Consider the following 22,178-nt stretch of genomic DNA (forward strand, 5'->3'; position numbering starts at 1 on the left):
CAACGTCACTGTCTAAAAGGATAATTAATCTTTTAATTGTATAATTGGGGCATTTAGAGTTTTTTTTCCTCAGCAGATATTGATAAATAATTATTTGTGACTAATTATATTAATTCTCTTCTGTTTACCATATTTAATGTGCATGAGATAAAATAAAAATGTAATGTAGCACTGCAAAAACTGCTAAACAGTTTTTATATATTGGACAACACATGATCTGTTTCTGACCTCTCATTTGGAGATACAGGCTGCATTTTTCATATCATGTCATTTTTATTTGATTTGATCAAATTTGCTTCTTGCAAAGGTGGCTTACTGATTTTATACAACAGAGAATTTTTCAAATTCTATACAACAGAGACTGTGCCTCTTTTGGATAATGAACACATATTAACCCTTGTTTTCAAATCCCATAGCACATGTTTTCAAATCCTATAAATGCCACACACAGGCAGATGTTATGAACCCAATGTTATTAAACACACACACACACACACACACACACATGCACACACACACACACAAACTTTTTTTGAAATAAATGAATACTTTCCTCAAATACTAAATATTAAATACTAGTTTTTAAGGTTTGTTTTAACCGGTTTTAACCTCCTGAAACCAAGCTATGAAGTTTTTGCCTCTGTAGATGACATTATATTTTAGTGAATTTCTCTGAGAACTCACATGTCACAGTTGTAAGGATCTGGATGTCCTATAAAGAGCACATTCAGGGCTTTTCAGAGATACCAAATGCTTGGATATTTCACTGTGACCACTCCCTCGCCTTGGTTTTTAAATATGTCTGACAATAATTTGGTAATAAAATTGCATCCTAATGGAAATATGATAATATTATAATTATAATTTAAATCTGATTCATTTTCAAATTGTTTGTCATAAATCAATATCTCAGGAAACTGTTATAGGGTTTTAAATTAAAATATGACTTCCTGTTATGAAACAGGACATAAATTCATACACGTCCACTGTAGAGGACAGCAAAACTAAAAGCATGTTTATTATGCATTTTGAAAGACAAAACAATTTAATTAGAAAAAAAGCATGTATCAGTATTCTTATGAAATATTATTATTTACATTTACATTTAGACATTTAGCAGACGCTTTTATGCAAAAGCGACTTACAAAAGAGGACAATGGAAGCAATCAAAATCAACAAAAGAGCAATAACATGCAAGTGCTATGACAAGTCTCATTTAGTCATTTAGAAAATAGATAGAATAAAAAAAGAAAAAGCAAGCTAGTGTTAGAGGCCTAAAAATAGATAGATAGAATACAACAAGAACAGAGAAGCTAGTGTTTTTTTTAAGTCAATGAATAGAGTGTAGGTCTAAAAAGGCACATTTTTTTTATTATTATTTTATCATTATTTTTATTATGAAAATCTGGCCAATTATTACTCCTATTTTTACTTATTATTCCCAACAGCACATTAATATGCAAAATAAATATGTACAGATACACTGTACTGCTTTTTAGATCGCAAGTGTTTACTATATTTAAAGATAATTAAGTTCTCCACCAAATTGTACTTGAAGACTACAGTGATAGCTGTGTGATGTTTGAAGAAAACAAAGAAATATCAAGGTAAATATTACTTATGGATATTTTTATTATGCATAACTTCCAGCAGAGCTGTAATTCTGTTAAATTCAGCAAAAACGAAAATATTTCCTAATTGTGTGTATTTATAGGCAACATATTCGTTTTTCACCACATAATGCTATTCTATAACTTGATAAATGGTGTACATTAAAAATGTCGTTTCAATAAAATTACAGAATTTCCCTGAATGTACAGTTTATCTGTTGGGCATTCGCCTATTTAAATTAATTTGTCTGAAACTGAACTAGTGGCGGTAAGAAAGTGTGTTTAAAAGAGTTTGTTACCTAAAAGTCCACAGGGCTTAAACTGGCCATAGTTTAAGAAACATCCAATAATGCCAGGATAGTTTCTGGGCCACTTCAGAGTTCAGACAGACCACCCATTCCGCGCAGCAGAGCCGCAAACACTCGCCCAATGCAACCCACGTAAAATGACTAACACTCGCGCATGCGCAGGACCCCCTAGCTAAATGCTAACGCTAGCACACACTGGTTTGTAGCGGCCCTAGATAGCAACGAAATAAATGAGCAAATAACTTTAATTCCGAAGTTACTCTTTAATGTGAACTTTTACTTTACACCATAATGCGCTACGGCGGTCAGTTAAACGCGCTTTATGTAGTTAATGTTCGGTTACTAAGTGAAAGAGGGTAGATTATTTTGGCGCTCGGGCGGACCTGTGCTAGTTCGGCTAATGATTCTTACTTTTCAGAAAGTTAACTTATAAACGCGTGATAATATGTGGAATATTAAGCGATGAAAAAATACTCATCCTGACTTATTCAAAAGCTTGTCGTAAGTATTTTTTTCTCTTATCTATTTAACAGCTAAACTAATTTTATCATCTGTATATGTTAGCTGGGTTACGTTAATCCAGAATTTAGGAGTCAAACTGCTGTGTGAAATGAACAACAAAAAAGTGCGAGTACAAACTTTATTTGTTACTTTAATTGGTTTACTAGGATTTGATTGAGTAACAATCAATTCTAGTTTGTTTTCAGGTTGAGTCTTGTCATTTGATAGATGTTTCGATGTAGATGAGTTAATGTACTCATTTAAAACCATCCCATCTTAAATAAACAGTTTGCTTTATCACTCTTGTTAATATTTAAAAACACTTCGTTTGCCTAATGAAGGTTATTTGGTGTGACCAACATGCAAAACACAAACAGGAATATATGTCATACATAGAAGACCCCTGTGGCCCCTAATGCCTGTGTGTCAGAGTCGATTAAATATCATTTTTATGACAAGGCAAGAAAAAAATAGTTCAGGTTGCATATATATATATATATATATATATATATGTATATGTATATATATATTTAAAAACGTTTGTTTGTAAATAATGATAAAGGTGTGTGCACTCAAATGTCTAAGGTTTAAGGGAAATATGTTATAATGCATAAGTCATTAAATGAAAACTTTTCTTAAAAATGCAATGTACATTTCTTGAAAACCAAGTTTATGCATGTGGTTATCCGAAGTGACTTAGATTGCATTCAAGATATACATTTGGTCAGTTCATGAATTGTCTGGGAACTGCAGGCCATGTTTGAGTAACAGAAATGCAATCATACTTTACATACAAATATTTCATTTCTATATAGGGAACATGGTTATGTGAAATGACTTTTTATTTCTATGATACAGTGTGGTGTGGGTCTGTTAGGGGTGTAACGATATGCCTAGGTCACGATACGGTACGTATCCCGATATTGGCTTCACGATACGATACGTATCACGATATTTTGAACAAAAATTAAAACATGAAACTGAAAATCAAACAACAGATTTATTTTAAAAAAATAAACAAATTTCTATAGCATTCTTAGTTTTACATACAAGGTCACATTTTAAGGTTTAATAAAAACCTTCTGTATTAAAATTAACAACTGAATAGTTCTGTCTGTCACTGAATTATTTTTTTTTTTTTTAAATGTAACATGATAGTGATAAAATTGTCAAGATGTCGAATTCTTTAAACCTGCTAGCGATGCAAGATTCTATGTGTGTGCGAAACAGAGTCCTACCCGACGGGTGACCCGCTAAAATTGACGTAACGGGTGGAATAATGTTTATCTGTCAGGTACAGTGCGGGTGACAGGCACGGGTATTTGCTCTTTGGACTCAATCCGGTACACGCTGACGCTGCTCTCAAACGGTCCCGTTCTTGTGTTCACGCTCTGTCTGAAGACAGTTTAAAAGCCCTTTCACATGGGACGCGTAAAGCGGTGGACTCGCTGCGCGGCTGCAGCTTTCTTTCATAGTGAAAGTGTTTTGCGGTCGAGCTGGTGTTCGCGACGCGCGGTCTCGGGGTAGACGTAGTTGCAAACAACAAGGTCTCATTTTACTTTACAAAAAGAAAATAAATGAAACTTAATGAAAATACTGTGTTATTTGCTATTTGTCATTTTATGGGACAATGACTAGCGTAGTTTTCATATCAGACACAGTCTACACGCATTTTCTGGATTTTTTTTCACCTTTATTTATAGCCTTTCTCCGTATTTTATGGATCATCATACATCTACATTATAGGCTATTTTAAATTATCTTGATCATATTTTCAACACTCTGACATGCGCTCAGTGAAATGTTCTTTTGGTTGTTAATAATCTGTGCGGTAACTGCTTAAATCGTGGCTGCTGCTTATAAAACGATTACAATACATCTTCGGAGGTTCCTGTCGCTAAGAGCCATAAAAGCTTTAATATGTTTGTTCCAATGTGTGACTCGAAAAGCGGGTGAGTCTGAAGCACGAAACTTTTCATTTCCCACTCCGTGTTAACATGCATCGTGACTGTAATAATGTTTTGTTTGTAATTTTTTTTTCTACCGTCGTACTGTCGCGTGACTGTAAAACCAAAATGCTGTCGGACGTGAAGACGGAGTACCTTTAATTTCAATTTCAGCCGAACTCATGTTGCTCTACTAATATCCAGTTCAAATGATTTCTGCATCTGATTCTGCAAGCACAAGCAGCTGTAGCAGAGTAGGAACCGTCGGCAGCTCAACCAATAGGAATAGACTGTCGTCATATCGTAAATGTATCGTCATCACTCTACGATACATATCGTAACATTTTTGTATCGCGAAATATCGTACCACGAAATATCGTTACATCCCTAGTTAAAATGAATATACACACCAGTCTGTACCATTAATTTTTAACTAAAATAATGACTGTAATGCTCACTCAATTTTTTGTAACATTGTAATTGTGAAGGTAAACCTGGAAGAACAAGGCATTAATTTAAATTACATTGTTTTTCACACCTTCTCATAGAGGACTATTTTAAAGGCTGTTAAATTTTTTTTATATTTTTTTAATATATATATTTATAATCAGTTGCCATGCATGCTTGAGTGTGACAACAGGATTGCTTTATAAAAATATTCTAGGAATGTTTCATTTTCATAAAAATTACTTTAAGATGAGGGATGTTTGTAGGCATCATGTACAGTCGAACTTGGCCTCTGAAGGATTTATTGTATTAGGAAGATGCTGGGTTGACGTAGTGTTTTGATGAACATGTGATGTGTTTTTAGGGCCATGTTTTAAATCATTTAAAACAGTTTTGAGTTGATCGTTGGGTTTAAAATGTTGGAAAACATCACTGGTTGAACAAACTCCAACAGTGCGAACACACTGACCAACAAAACCCAAGAACCGTGTTTGTTTTGCCAGTGCTATTCATATGAAATGTTTCTTATTTGTTTTTTTGTTCTGTTTTTTTTACATTATAGAATTGCTTTAGACGCCGCTATCATATCTGTAAACCCTTTCTACATGTAGAGAATGACTGTTTGCTTTGGGCTGGGGAATGAACCAGGAACCCTGGTGGCTGGATCTGGGTAAGAACTGTCATTTTTTACCTTTTTAAGGGGTGTTGCATTGTATTTTACATCAGAAACCATTCTATAATTTAGAATAATTGCACATTTTCTACTTTGTTTTTAGCCTTCTGATTTAAACATTTTATAGGATCATATCTCATTTCAGACTATAGTGTAAACGCCCACTTCTATGCTTGCGTAACAACTTTGAATAGGAAATATCGAACAAGCTATAACAGATAAAGCATTGGAATTAACATGGTTACTCATCCTTGTGTGGTGAAGCATTACTGTCTGATCTAATAGAGCACTACAGTTGTAACAGGAATATAGTGGTTTTATTGTTACATTATTAGTATTATTATCAGTCACAATGACCATTAATGAAATGAAAACTTTATTTTTAAAATTGAAACTATTGTTTACTAGATGCATATGTAAAAAAGGTATAGTTATTTGCATCCAGTTGTACAGTGTTGAATTTTGTCTTTGTGCTCTAGGTATCAAATGGTCTGAAGAAGCCATGGGAAGCTGTTTTAGCTGTCCAGATAAAGAATCGATCCCTGACAATCACCAGAGTAAATTTAAGGTTAGTTTTTTCAGCGTGCATGCATTAGATTGTGATGATCTTGTTGGTGGTGGGTCGCCTTTGTTAGTTGAGTTTAGGGGTGGGCGATATGGCAAAAATATCATATCATGATTTTATCACGATTTTTTCTCATGTTGGTTTTACTATTTTGCAAGTTGTCTAAGCAGTACAGCCAAACTTATTTCCTTATTTTAAAACCAAGGCATTACGAGGTAACAAAATAAAAAATAAAAAGAATGGCAGATGTTCAGGCCAAAGTGGGCGAAGATAAAAATCTTTGTCATTAAATCTTTGTTCTTATTTTTTATTCAAAAATAAGAACAAAGATAGGCTACATATTTACAATACACTATGGGATGCCCTGAATATTCGGCCACCGAAAATATTCGGCCGAAAATGGCCCAAAAGGGCATTTTCGGTTTTCGGCCAAAAAGACTTTTATCACCGAAACAAGTATGTTGATGCAAACAGAAACCGCGGCCTGCACGTGCCTGTCTGAAGCTCCACGTCTACGGTGTGGACGTATTTCAGTATATCTGAGAGAAAGACCCACGGATAGCGATTTGCAAAACATGTAATGCCGAAATTTCAAGAGGGGGTGTGTCTGCTGTCGTGCGGGCAGCCAGTGATGACAACAGAGATCGGCGCATTGCACGCAGACAAAGTAAAAACTGACCGTTCTTTCAGCATCTAATGTGCTTTCTCTCAGATACAATGAGAGACGATTATATTTAATATGCTGATATTAAAGCCCCCTAATATTTTTCTTGTGCCCTGAACATGGTGGGGAAAAAATAAAAAGAAACATATTTTGTGTAAGGTTTGTTTTTGAAAGTCGGTTCTTGAAATAAAGCTCTTCATTTTCATTGATGACTGCAGTGTTATTAGGGGTTAATAAAGTCTTAATTATGATTTCAGGTGGTCTTAAATGTGGCGACTGAAAGACAAGAATTGCGATGAAACTTCAAAATGCTATCCATTGAATAAATATGAGCGCTGCACGTTTCAAAGTCATATGCTGCGCTGCTTTGTGTACCATTATGACAGCGCCTCCTGCTGGAAGAGAAACGCATAGAGTTGTAAATGTGAACTGATGGATCCACAAGATAATGTTTTAAAAATTTTAACAATTTAAACAAAGGCTGTAAAATATATGTATGTTATTTAAGTAATATAATACTTGATTGATAATAATTGTTTAAATTAATATAATTGGTTTATTCTTTATAACTTTAATATTAATTTATGCAATTGCAATGCCTTGATTTTAGTAAGATTAGTACACATAGTAATCATAGTTATAAATTCAATGGTACTAATAATTGCCATAATTCTTTCGGGTTTTCGGCCTTGGTTTCCTCTTTTTCGGTTTTCTGTTTCGGCCAAGAATTTCCATTTCGGTGCATCCCTAATAATATACAAATAAAACAAACAGTGCTTTAACTTTCTGGTATAGTAGGTGTATTTATCAGTAGCGTTCAAGAAATTTAATTAACAAATATAAAAATAAAACACTATATACATAAAATATACATTGACTCTGTACAAAAGCAACTGTATTAGAAGTTCTTTAGTCAAGAGCAGTCAGTGATTTTAATTTGTGCTTTGTTCTATTAGCGTAATATCACCCAAAAATGAATTTTTTTAAAGGTGCATAGAATGGAAAACTGAATTTACCTTGGCATAGTTAAATAATAACAGTTCAGTACATGGACATGACATACCATGAGTCTCAAACACCATCGTTTCCTCCTTCTTATATAAATCTAGTGTTTGCAAAAGACCACCGAAAAATAGGTCAATTCCAACATAACACCGACTATTACGAAACTTTCCCGAGATCGTTAATAGTTACGCCTCCAATATTTGCATCGCCCAATCATCACTAACGTCAGCACATCAGTTAAACAAGGCAAACCACTCAAGGGACACGGTTAGCTTAATGCTAGCGCTAGCCTGTTAATTCATAGGATTTCACTTACCACATAAACAGAGAAATAACTGCCTGATGATGGCGACTGATTTACAGATCTTGAGAATCACTGACGAGCTGCTCAACTTGTGTGGTAAGAAGCACTCCCTCTGCATTGTAACTTTACACAGAGCACATGCGATCACAGTAATCAGACTAAAATGTCCGCGATTCAAAACGGCAGATTCAACAAACCGCATATTAAAAGCGGCTAGAGCTCCTAATTAAATATATATTTTTATCCATGTGCGAGCTATTGAGCTCTGTGAAGCCAATCAGAGCAGAGCTCATTAATATTCACGAAGCTTCCAAATAAGGCAATAACAGAGCATTTCATTCTAGGGGCAAATCCTAGGGTTGTAAATGGACCTGTAAAACCATTTCTGGAGATTTTTTGCCCTTTCCTATGCCAAATACCTTCTATGTAGATATCAGAGAACAATTTAAAATATTCTCTCAATGCATTCTATGGCACCTTTAAAAAACATATTGAACATAACTTATTTTGAAGAATGTGGGTAACCAAACAGTTGCTGGGTCCAGTGGGGACCAGATACTGTACTGTTATCCACATTCTTCAAAATATCTTCTTTTGTGCTCAGCGCAAGAAAAAAATGAATAGAGGTTTGGGACAACATGTGAGTGAGTAATTTTTTTTTTGGGTGAACTGTCTCTTTAATGACAATCGGCAGCTTGTTTAGTTCTGTCGCTTTAAGAGCTGCACGCATCTAATATACAGCTGCTTTTCTGTCAACTGTTTACTTTCACTTTAGACATAACCAATTGTGTTTATATGTAATCCTTGTGTGTTTTTGACAGTATTAGCGAATCAGACGCCAAAGATAGCTTAGGCTGCGTTTACACTGGCACGCACGTAAACACAAAAATCCGCACAAGATCCGACTTTTTAGTATCCAATCTGAGCCGTTTCCAAATGTGGTGTTAAATCAGATACATATCCGATATCTGGACATCCGACCTACGTCTAAACACGCATATCTGATCACATAACTGTTCCACGACATTGATGGAAACCCTAGGTAGCGTAGAACAAGCTGATCACATTTTGAAGTATCTCTCTCTCTCTCCAGATTTTTTTTATAGTAATAAAAATAATTTAGTTCAGTTAGAGAACAGACAGTACAATTAAAAACAGTCGCATCACTGATCAGATTTAACACTTGAGGGGAATGAGTCGAGCTGACTGACAAGAAGACAGAGGTGAGAAAGAATAGACGATAGATGATTTAGTTTCAAAACGAAATGCAAAAGCGCCTGTTTGGCAATATTTTGGATTTTAAAAAGCCTGTTGAGTTTGCTGTTTATCTAAGGGGATACTGGAATGTTTTTTTTTAAACATTCGTTAAAGGGGAGACACTGCAGGCAAAAACATTTTATTCCCCAAAAAATGGTAAAATTCCCTCTGTACATTTTTTTTTATTCTAATGTGTCAAAAAATTAAACAAGAATTTTGAAACTGACTTTATCCAGTGTTTAGATTTTTGTACTAGAAATGTATGCAAATTAGCACATATTTCATTAAATATTGCCTCAGTTGCATATTTAAACCAAACATTTAGAGAACTTGTAATACAAAAAATGTTGTTGTAATTATCAATGTAATCAATCAACTGGAAAAGTAAGAAACTGTCAGAGTTTTACCCTATTCACCTGCATTGGTTTCCCAGTTTTTGCAGGTTTTTACTTTAATTTATTTTATTTGACATCAAGGTCTCCAAGCTTCTTTTTTTTTTTTCGTTTTGCTAATAAACTTTGTACGTTTCTTATTTGGAGCCACAGTATTTACTTAGTTTTGTACCTGTTTACACTTTGAAAGTAATTATTTATTTTATATTATGCATAGCCTATAGCAATCGTTTTGTTAATAATAGTTATATGATTTATATATAGGCTAAGTGATTTTGGCGCTGTATTTTGTTGTTTCAATTGCATTAAAAGCGAAGGAAAAGAGGGAAAGTTCAAATCGAACACTTGCTTTACGTCGAGTTGCCGCTACTTTGAACGTGAAAGTAAAATGCGCATGGCACTTTTAAGCTTGAAAGTGATTGCCGGTCCTCGTGGCAAAAGGCAGGGGCGACACGTTTGTGCACTGGGATCACTTTTCTTATGACAGAGACTGCCAGTCCATAGAAACTCGAAGCTAGTCTTGTTTACGCAAAAAATTTGTACGCATTCCTTTTCATAAAATGAGTCAACTTGATTCCAGCACTCCTGTCTCATTGGTCTTTCCCACTGTAGCTGTGACACTGATGTAGAAAAAGCATTAACGCCATCCTTATGATGGCAGCATTAACAGCCGCCTTCGCTTTCTTTGTTTGTTTCAGTTATGTGCTGTCGGGTATTTTTGCAGACTTTGGAAAAGATGAATAAGCAAAAGTCCATCCAGAATTTGAGGGTCAGTCGTTGCGCTCATTGTCATGAAAGCCAGTGGAATGATTTTAATTTAGAGATTAATGTAAACACGGATATTGGATACTAAGCATGTCTAAAGTGAATGTAAACAGACGGGTCAAACAAACGGATATGTGGAAAAGATCAGATCTGTGCATTAAGACTTACAGTGTAAACGCAGCCTTAGTCCAGTAATCAGTTTGACAGGCTTTTAGTGCACACGCTTCACTTATGAAGCACATGCCAGAACAGCACACGTTATTTAACTGCGTATTGTGATTGCTAATCAGTGCAGTGTCCCGTAAGTGAATGTAAAGCATACTGAGACGTCCACAATCAAAAATCGTCATATTGCTCACCCCTAGTTGAGTTAATTTGATTTGTATTGAGTCAGGTTTGGATTGTTTGATGTGTGCAGGTGGTGAACGTGGATGATGATGGAAATGAGCTGGGAGCAGGTGTCATGGAGCTGACGGAGGATGAGCTGGTCCTCCGCACGCGGAAATGTGATGCTGTCAAGTGGCCTTACCTGTGTCTGCGACGCTATGGCTACGATTCAAACCTCTTCTCATTTGAGAGCGGCCGTCGCTGCCAGACAGGTCAAGGTAAGGTTAAAATCTCCATCTCATACGCTTTTGCACATCGACGTGAATGAATGTACACACTAGGGATGCACCGAAATGAAAATTCTGGACTGAAACTGAACAAAATTAAACACTGGTCCGAAGGCCAATTACCGAATCAGTTTTTTTCGAGTTTTTTCCCCATGTATTTTGCCATTTTTTTCATCATTGCATAAATTACATAGCCAAAATGTGCTTTTTATAGTTTTGTCTTGCTTTTCAAAGAAAAAAAATCAATTACAAAACAACAATTTGAAAACATCCTAGTAGACATTATAGCCTGCCAACAAACCACAATTTAACTTTAATTTAATTTAAAAGTTAGTAAAAAAATATTTTTTGGCTATTTTTAAGACCCCCTTCTTGAATCAGGCATGTGTTTTTAATGTACAAATAAATGCAGTCTTGCTGAGCAAAGGAGAATGTTAGAATAAATGTATTAATAGAGCTGTTGTAATGATTGTTATCATTATTTTACTATTAGGGCTGTGCAATTAATTGAAATTCGGTTTCGATTTCGATTTCTGCTTCAAACGATCATGAAAATGCAGTAATGGAGATGAAACGATTATTGTGCCCCATTTCACCCCCTTACCAGTGGTGCGCTTGCACTCCTCCATAAAAGCCTAATTTCACATGCAATCAGCAAAATCATGTAACATGACTTTCATAAAATGGGACGTGCTCGATTTATTAATGTTTCTTTGATGTTGTGTTTGTAATAGCGCATAAGAAAACTTATGCTGTTCTGTGTATGCGCTCAGAGACGGAGCAGAACACGGACATGTGAAGTTATCTTTTAGCTCAAGGTGTGCGCCTAAACGGTCTTGGTGATTATTCATATAAACCCCTGTCAGTTATGTCGTAAATGATCATAAACAGTTGAGAATGACAATACGTGTGTAACAGTATATTGGATCCGTGTGGCTGTTAAAGCTACAACACATAATATTCTTTCTGCCGTCTCTGTGCCTAATATGAATAATGTAAAAATACAAACAGAAAAATCACTTACTGCTCTTGAATTTGTTTTAATAAGAAACAAAGCATGTTTAACTATTACAGTGAAGACGCTGTTTTATTTTACATTCAAATAATTACATTCAATTTCTGTAGTATTGTTAGACTGTATTTTTTTTAAAGCACTGTTTTTTTTTTTTTTTTTTTTTTTTTTTTCTTGCTGTTAGGGATGCTCATTTCGGTTAATTTTCCTGACCGACAACCGCTGCTCGTTATCCGAACATTAACCGTTAACTGATAAAATTAGAATAATAAATTAGTTTAAAATAAAAATAGAATGCACGAGTATCTGTGATGATACATTAAAAATACAAGAAAATGTTTTATTTTAACGTGCAAACAGCAGCATACAGAGCAACAACAAAAACTGTATTGACATATACTTAAATTTTCACGCATCAGCAGCGGTTCTGAATGGAAAAAAAAAAAGGATAATATAAATAGGCCTACACTAAATATGTATAAATTAAATAACTAGCTAATTAAGATGACAAAACTAAAACACACTGAATCCTTTTATGCGCTTTGAAGAACTGTACCGGTCTTATTCTTCTCATTGGACATAAAAATATATAGCAGGCCAGCCAATACCTCAGTGTGCCTAGTTTTTAACATGTCCACATGCTGTACAGATAGGCAGGACCGCTGCCTGTTACAGTTTTTCTCAATTGCTTAAACACATTTCTTGAAATTATGCCTCTTATTTGCGAAACTCTAAACACAAATCCACAACTCCTAACTCATTTCCCCAAACTTCCTATATTGAGGTCAAAATGAAGCTCTCCACTCAAAACAACTCAATCTTGCTGAAAAACCAAACTTTGCTTTCAGACATGACACACAAATCCTCAAAAACAAACACACTACAACACAGTTTTACACACTGATGAGATAAATTCAAAACAATACTACAAAAACAATACAAATAAAAAACTTTTCACATGATGAACACAACAAATCTATTCCTTTGCAAGTGTTTTATTCCTTAATTTAATGTACTGTAGAGTACAGTACAAAACAGCAAAAAACAACAAAATAATTATTCTGCCCAGCATCCTGTCTTTGGTCTGGGACAGGCCAAAGAACCTCTTCAGCATCACAGGCTAAATTAGCCCTGGCCAGGCAGCAGGGGTAAAATCCTCTTGTATGCCTGATCCAACCCTGGCACTCATCAACTAAAATATATGAGACTGCTTGTCTTCTTGCCCTTGCTCTTCCTCTGTCTCTTCCATGTTGTTGTCGTCATCGTCCTCCTTCTCCTCCTCCTCTTCTTCTTTCACCTCCTACTCTTCCTCTTCAAAATTACACATTACTGTATGTGGGATATTGATTGAAAAAGACTGGATAGGATTCACAGTTACACTTGTACTAGTGGTCTGACAAAAAATAAAAAAATAAACTAAAAGCACACAGCGTCATTGTGAAACAGAAAAAAAAAAGGAAATATGGGCACAAAGGTGAAAATAAAAATAAGAATGTCCACTGTCAGAATTTGTAACTCCTGTGTTGTCCTCTGTCTATATGCTTTCCAATGGAAGGTTCATGGGATGTACCTTTGATCTATTTCAGAGAACTGCTTTATCATTGGTTGATCTATATTATCTTCATTAGTGAAAGTCAAGATTCACTTGAATAATTCATGGCAAATTTACAAAAAGTCTAATAGAAATGTGTAGAATATATGATTGACAGTTTAGGACAACTAGATCAAAAATTTTGCATTTAGGTAATTTATACGATGAGCTAATGACTTGATGTTTTGAGGGGTAAGACTATTGCACAGAGAACTACAGTATATAATACATTTTGAGCAACATGACAATAGCAACTGATAATGTAGGAAACTGCAGACAAATGTATATTTCATTTCTGATCTGAGAAATGCACCAAAGTGACTGAGAAAAACTTTTATCCTTTTATCTCCATCGAAGGTTCTGATTGGTGTGTGCTAAATTTTGACTCCTAGTGTTTCCACTTGGGTAATTGTGTGCTAATTGAGCTCAAACTTCGCAGACTTGAGTGAACAATATTGAATGCTTGTGCTTTCTAAATGAGCACATGGTGTAAGCACTGAGAAATGTAGGGATTTGTGTGTAGAGTTTTGAAGTAACAGTTCACCAAATATAACTCATGTGTCAAAGCAGGGAATAGTGTTTATAGTTTAGGGAAATGGGTGTGCTTTTTCAAAAATGGCGTTATAGTTTTGAAATTTTAGTTCAAAAGACTGGTTATAGTGTTTTAGCAATTGAGAAAAACTGTAACTCTTAGATCCGCGAAAAAAAACACCATCACAAAAACCCTTTCAATTTGCGGTTCGGGACTTCCATCCACTGTCATATGCGTGTGGAGAAGCGCGTGTTTTACAGCGTTCAGCAATAGCCAATCACAGACATGTATGTTGATTTGATTATCACTGTGGCCAATCAGAGGAGGCTATGTTACAATCCACTCACCAACCAAAGTGCCGGTTTCAGTTTTGCTGATTTCTACACTTTCGTGAACTCTCTTATTAAAACAAAGAAAGTGTTGGCATTATATAAATAAGAGATTAATTGTGCAGTGTAAAGGTTATTTTATTACTTTTTAATAACTTTATTAGATTCCGATGAACTACTCTAGGATGATATCCAGTGACTGTAACGGGAGCGCCTATTGCGCACTTTCTAGACCAGTGGTTCTCAACTGGTTTGGCCATGGGACCCACATTTTCACATGGTCATCAAGCCGCGACCCAAATTTTTAAGAAACTATAATATAATTTTAGGAATTATAATTAATTTGTATTTATTTGTTAACATACACAAGTATTGACAGATAAATCATAAGAAAATCACCAAGACTTACAAATAAACAATATTTTATTGCTGTCATTTAACAAAATGTTTCAAATTATAGAAATATTACTTGCGTTTCGACATACTTGCTGCTATAATTAAATGAAATTTCACATGTCAAACGGGTATGGTTGTCGCGCGCGCATTTAAAAATAAAAGTCCGGTATAAGCAAAATAAGTAAAAAATTAAACTTTTGTTGTTTTTTTGACCACACACTCCGCGACCCACTTTTGGGTCCCGACCCACCAGTTGAGAAACACTGTTCTAGACTATAATTCATTCAGAATTTGAATACATTCACTCACGGATTCACTCTCTGATAACCCAATAACGCCACTTGCCACTGAGTTGCATATACTACATCAGTTTACTAAGTAAAGGTGAAGCGAAATATGTCTGTACAGCCACACTGCACCTGTCGACACGCGCGCGAGTAAACAGATAACTTACAAATAGCATTATTTCTTTCACCATGCAGCAAACGTAAAAAAAAAGAATAGAAAAAAACCCTTTTAAACCGTTTAACTGATAGTAATAATCGGTTAAAATTCTTACTGTCGGTTAACGGTTAAACGGTCAACATGAGCATCCCTACATGCTGTATTGCTATCTTTAAGTTAATCACTATATGAAGTTTTGGACCCTGTCATAACCCTGTCATAATTACAATATTGACCAAAATAATCGTGATTATGATTTTTGCCAAAATCGAGCAGCCCTACTTTTTTATTTTACAGAACAACAGTAAAATTACAATACTAACATTTATGAATGTTGACTTTTATTTTGGCGGAAACCCACAAGAAGACCTCAGTACTACTTTTTGCTGACAGCAGCAGATTTATGAATAAATCTCATTACGCAGATTTGCGCTTTGGACTTTTGAACCCTGGATAAGGAGCTCCTGCAGCGCTGTCAGAATAAATACAATTAGTGCGTGTATTAGACAACATAACATTCTGTAGTTTTTTTTACTAATGCTTTAAGGCCATTTGGTGATTTGAACAGTTATTAATGTACGACTGTTAACATTTGAACCCATGCTTTCGAAAGGATGAGCTCGAGAGCGTTTGCATGCTTGATCAGGTAAGTCCAGCTTGATGTGCTCCAAACTATTAGATTCAACACTGCAGCCCCTTGCAGGTTTAGCAAACATTTTTGCTTCCCTGATAAGAATCAGAATTATGCTACATGTTTTCTGTTGTGTGTGTTTGTCCATCAGTAGTCGGTTAACTAGAATATTGATTTATGTTTGTTTGTTTTTAGTATTATTATTTGCCACTGTTTGCAATAGTTAGTGTCCACTTTTGGTCATTTTTTTGTCGTTGGAGCTGCAAGCGGGTTTGGTTAACCGTTTGTTTTCACGTTCTGCAGGGATATTTGCCTTCAAGTGTTCACGTGCCGAGGAGATCTTCAACATGCTGCAGGACATCATGCATAATAACAGCATCAGCGTAGTAGAGGAGCCGGTGTTCGAGCCCACCCTCGCGCAAGCTGAACCAGACCTTCCCCTCACACCGCACACACCAACCAGTACGTCATCAACACTAATAAGATTCTAAGATAGAAACTCAGACCACGTTATTAGATTACCTTTTAACCTTATAAATACACAAAGATTTTTTTATCTCAAAGTGAGACACTGCAGGTGAATAGGGTAAAAAAATTAACTAATAGGTATCATTTTACTTACTCAGTTGATTGATTACATTGATAATTGCGAACATTTTAATTCCGATAATTGCAAATTTGTGCTAATTTGCATACATTTCTAGTACAGAAATCTAAACACTGGATAAAGTCAGTTTCAAATTATTTTTTTTTTTGACACATTAGAGTCAAATGTTTTTACAGACAATCTCATTTTGTCACTCTATCCCCCAGTTTCACAGACAAGGCTTAAGCCTAGTCCTACACTAAAATGTAAGTCTGAGCTGTTTCAACTGAAATAAAATTGCACTGATTGATCTTAAAATATATCAGTGCCTTTGTTTTGTCTCTGTATGTTTATAAAAATTACTTAAATGTCCTAATTGAACTATGACCTAATCCTGGTTTAGTCTAAGCCCTGTCTGTGAAACCGGGCCTATAATTCAGAAAATACTTAGAACAGGCAGAAAACGATAGATTTTGGGGGAATAAAATGTATAAAATCAAGCAAATTTTATATGAACAAATCCCTCTGTAAAAACCTTCAGGATATAGACAGGAATAAAAATGTAAAGTGTGGTGTGTGTAAGTGCTGCTGAAGTGGAGATTTATGGCTCAGTCTAGGAGAAAAAACTCATTTTGAGAAAATGGCCTTTAAAAATATATGTTGTAATTGAAATCTATTGACACAAATAGATAAAGTGCTATAAAAGAAACACTTAACTGTGTCTTTTGGATGTTTTCTTTCCACTAGCCTGAATAAACACTATGAAAAACCAAAAAGCCCAAAATCTCAAACTTGACCAGTGAATGAAAAAACTGTGTTTTTGCCTGCAGTGTCTCCCCTTAAGGAATGTGACACCACTCACAATTTTCATGAAAAAATGCATTTTATAAAATGGTTACTGCAAGGTATCAAACCACATGGTATCAAATCATGGTATACTTACTAAATTAGGTGGTTTAATCCATTTGTATTCAAGTGTTTTTACAATTCCCTAACAACAAAGTAGGTCATACCAGTGAGTTCAACTAACAGCTTCATGTGAAATCAGGAAATAAATGAGAAAATTTTTGAACTAAAAAAAGAGATGGTGGACTTATCATGGACCTTTCTTCATAGATCTTCAGTAAACAGGAAGAAGGAGATCAAATAACGTCATCAGTGTGATTTTTATTTCAAAATAAATGATTTTTGGTAAATGGTAGCACCACTACCTTCATTATATATTTAATTAATATTTATTCAGCATTTTTTATGCCATTCACATCATATATTTGAAAGTTATGATACATTATTGTATTGGAAATGGTAGAAAAAACTTTTTGACCCTCAAAAATAAAGCAGTTTTGTGGTGCTTGGAATTCGATATAATTAAATTAATATTGCCACATTGATGGCTCAAGAAGGTGTAATTGTTTAAATAACGTATTGTTTCGTTTTAAAATATAAAGAAATTGCAACCTTAAAGTGTTTTTAAGTGCAATATTTCTGAAAAGGTTGACATTTTCATAGAAAAACCCAGTCACATTTCACAATAGTGCTGAGATATTGCAAAGTAGCAATGGTAACCTTTAGTGACCTTTTGATGATCTTATGGAGACAAATGTAGATCATATTCCCCACTCCAAAAATTACATTGAAACAGTTCTCATTAGTGTAAAATGTAAATGTAAAAATGTAGTTATTACAGCAATGTGTAAAAAATTATTTAAGTTTTATTTAAATTACTATTTAAGTCGGCACACCGTTGTGCTCCGTGCGTCCCGTGTTCGAATCCCAACTCAAGGACATTTCCTGATCCCGCCCCATATCTCTCTCCCACTTCGCCTTCGGTCAATTCTGATCTGTTCTATCAAAATAAAGGCAAAAATGCCTAAAAATAAATCTTAAAAAAAAAATTTAATTATAAAGAATGTCATGGTATTGTCTTTCATTTATGGTGATTCAAATGCATAATCATTGTAAAAGAGTGATGAGATTTTTTTTTTTCATTGCTTTAGCTCCTGGCAACATCCTCCCTACTTTACCAAATGGCAGCTTACGGTATCCCTCATTGGGGGATGCGTCCTCTCACCCCTCTAGTCGGCACCCATCTGTTGGGAGCACGTGCCTTCCATCATTGGGCGAGGAGTCCACACACCCTCTCTTAGCTGCGGAGGAGGCTGTGAGGGTGAGTGAAAATGCAATCAGTCTCAAACCTTAATGGTGATTAAGGTGGTTTTCACACATACACTGCCACTCAAAAGTTTGGATTCACTACGATTTTTTAAATGTTTTTAAAGAAGTGTTTATTTGATTAAAAATACAAAAAACAGTAATATTATTGCATTTTAAAATATTTTCTCATTTGTACATTATGTACATTAAAACAGAGTTTATTTCTGTGGTGCAAAGCTGAATTTATCATCAGCCATTATTCCAATCTTCAGTGTCACATGATCCTTCAGAAATCATCCTAATATGCTGATTTATAATCAATGTTGGGAACAGTTGTGCTGCTTAGTATTTTTTGGAACCTGTAATATTTTTTTCTTAGGTTTCTCTAGATTAATAAAATGTTAAAAAAGAACAGGATTTATTCTTTTATAACAATATAAGTCTGTACTATCACTTTTTTTTTAATTTAACACATCCTTGCTTAATAAAAGTATTAATTTCTTTCAAAGAGAGACAGAAAGAAAAAAATTACTCACCCCAAACTTTGAAACAGTAGTGTATATTGTTTCAGATTTCTATTTAAATAAATGCTGTTCTTTTTAATGTTTTATTCATCAAAGAATCCTAAAAAATATATCACACATTCCCCCCAAAAAATATTAGGGAGCAAAACTGTTTCCAACATTGATAATAAATCAGCATTTTAGAATGAATTCTGAAGGATCACGTGACACTGAAGACTCAAGTAATGATGCTAAAAATTCAGCTTTGCATGACAGGAATAAATTATGTTTTAAAATATATTAAAATAGAAAACTATTATTTTAAATTGCAATAATATTTTACAGTTTTTAATCAAATAAATGCAGCTTTGATGAGCAGAAAAGATGTCTTCAAAAAAACATTACTGAGTGTATCTGCAGTCCAGGTGCAAATGTTCCCAGCACCTCGATCAGCATTGGTCAAAAATCCTTGTCATCCAGGATGGTTATGTCTTTCTTTATTCAGTCGATAAGAAATTGTTTCTTGAGGAAAACATTTCAGGATTTCTCTCCATATAGTGGACTTCTATGGTGCCCCCGAGTTTGAACTTCCAAAATGCAGTTTAAACGCAGCTTCAAAGGGCTTTAAAGATCCCAGCCGAGGAAGAAGAGTCTTATCTAGCGAAACAATTGGTCAACAAACTCACTATTCGTGTACTTTCTACCCTCAAACACTTGTCTTGCCTATGTCTGTGTGAACAATTTTTTCCGGTTTAAGACAAATAGGGTATGTCAAAACTCCCATCACATTTTCTTCCCCAACTTCAAAATCGTTTGCTGAAATACCGACAGTGTTTACAAAGTGAACATGCAAAGATCATCAAATTCCTTTTACAAAAAAAAAAAAAAGAAAGGTAAAACAGCAATGTAGGATGATTTTGAAGTTGAAGAAGAAAACAAGATGGGAGTTTTTTTTACACAGACATATGCGCAGCGCAGAGCTGAGATAAGATGAGCATTTGAGGTTAAAAAGTATATAGACTGTCAATTTGTCAATTTTGACCGATCGTTTCGCTAGATAAGACCCTTCTTCCTCATCTGGGATCATTTAGAGCTATTTAAAGCTGCATTTAAACTGCATTTTGGAAGTTCAAACTTGGGGGCACCATAGAAGTCCACTATATGGAGAGAAATCCTCAAATGTTTTCCTCAAGAAACATAATTTCTTTACGACTGAAGAAAGAAAGACATGAACATCTTGGATGACAAGGGGGTGAGTAAATTATCTGTAAATTTTGAATCTCACCGTTCAAACTCAGAGCACCTACTACCAGTACTTTCTGTTTTGAATTAATCCTGAAATTCTACATAGGAGCAAATTCTATATAGGAAAAATTAATATATATGTAATGTCACCATAGTCACTAAAGCACATCTTATGTCTCCTCAGGGGCACACATATGTGAACACCACTGGTCTGCTGGAGCAGCACAGCCCAAGTGCTATAGAGGTTCCCGCAGAACTGAACGTCTCATTAGCTGATGGGGAGGAAGCCATTCCTCAAGAGGCCCCTGATCCTGGTCCTCGAGTGCAGCTGGAGCCTGAAGGTGCTCGCTTTGTGTTGGGCCCAACTCCTGTGCAGAGACAGAGGCAGAAAGAGGCCAATTTGTCAGGACAGCAGTACGCTGGGGCGGAGGGAGGGGCGAGTAGCTCAACCCAGAACTCAAACGGGAGTGTCGTTTCACACCCGAAAAACACAGATGCGACCGACAGCGGCAGATCCGAGGAAACCTCTCCCGGAGTCTCGGTCGTTTCGGAGAGCTTCAACGGTTCGCTCTCGGCTGTCTCTCGCCGCCGGACTCGACCGCCGCCTCTCACTCCCGATGCCAACATCAACAACTCGGCCCAGCGGAGAACGGCTTTGCTGGACTATGAGAACCTCCCCGCCCTACCTCCTTTGCGAGAGCATCCGAAGGGCGGCTCTGAAGATGAGGATGCGGAGGAGCTTCAGTCGCAGCCCATCAACGGTTTCCACAACCATCGGCAGTACAGCCCCGACCCCACTCACTACTACATCAACACCGAGAACGTGACGGCCCCCCTCAGCGCTAACAAGGTGGAGTCGGCCCGCTGGCGGGACCGCTCCGCGCCGACCTTCTTTAACTTCGATTTCCGCCGCCCCTGTTTCGAGTCTCACAGACTGAACTACATTGAGGTGGAGACAGAGACGGAGAACTCTAGCAACCCTCAGACCCCAAAGACGCCCACTTCACCGCTGCCCCAGACGCCCACCCGCAGGACAGAGCTCTACGCCGTCATCGACGTGGAGCGCACGGCCGCCATGTCCAGCCTGCAGAAAGCACTGCCCCGTTACGACGGCACCTCCAGGAAAACCCGCCACAACAGTGTTGATCTGCCCATGTGACACTCCTGAAACTTTGCCAATCGATTCCAAAGGCAGGCGGACTGAATATCACAAAAGTCGTTTCCTTTTGTAACACTTGTAGGGATTTCATGTAGTTAAAAGAGTGTCGCTCTGTCTCATGTTGGCTTGAGAAAATTAACAGAGGAGCTCGCCATATACCTTCATTTTATTCCTATGGTAATATACTACTACTTTTCTTACACTCGTTTTTCAGTGCCTGTTTATTTTTGTTTTATTATGTTAATAACAAGGTTGGACAACATTCCACAGGTCCGTTCCGTACGGTACAAATCAGTATTACTGATCATATGTTTGTTTGCTTTTTTGCCTTTATTTACCCTTTATCAAGTGACTAAGTTGTTTTAAAACCTGTATCTAAAGATAACTTCACACACTACATTTTGAATTTTTGGCTTCATATAGTAGATTTCAATACCTGGCACAATAAAAGTCTATTTTGTTTCATTGGAGGTTTTTAGTTCAGCAGATTGCACTGTGACCTGCCATAAACATGCTTTTTATATCCTGATATTATCTGGTTGCTG

General features: G+C 35.9%; 1 protein-coding gene across 1 annotated transcript; it reads left to right on the top strand.

Annotated features, from left to right (window-relative positions):
• The first annotated feature begins 2,098 nt into the window (after window positions 1-2,098).
• frs2b (fibroblast growth factor receptor substrate 2b) lies at window positions 2,099-22,098 on the top strand. Its single transcript, XM_073832292.1, has 7 exons — window positions 2,099-2,419; window positions 5,375-5,482; window positions 5,965-6,053; window positions 10,856-11,042; window positions 16,290-16,448; window positions 18,570-18,739; window positions 20,659-22,098. The coding sequence occupies exons 2-7, from the start codon at window positions 5,452-5,454 to the stop codon at window positions 21,631-21,633; spliced, it is 1,611 nt and encodes a 536-aa protein (XP_073688393.1). The 5' UTR covers window positions 2,099-2,419; window positions 5,375-5,451; the 3' UTR covers window positions 21,634-22,098.
• The last annotated feature ends 80 nt before the right edge of the window (window positions 22,099-22,178 follow it).

Source organism: Garra rufa, chromosome 25 (genome assembly GCF_049309525.1).
Source record: "Garra rufa chromosome 25, GarRuf1.0, whole genome shotgun sequence".
Taxonomy (NCBI): Eukaryota; Metazoa; Chordata; class Actinopteri; order Cypriniformes; family Cyprinidae; genus Garra; species Garra rufa.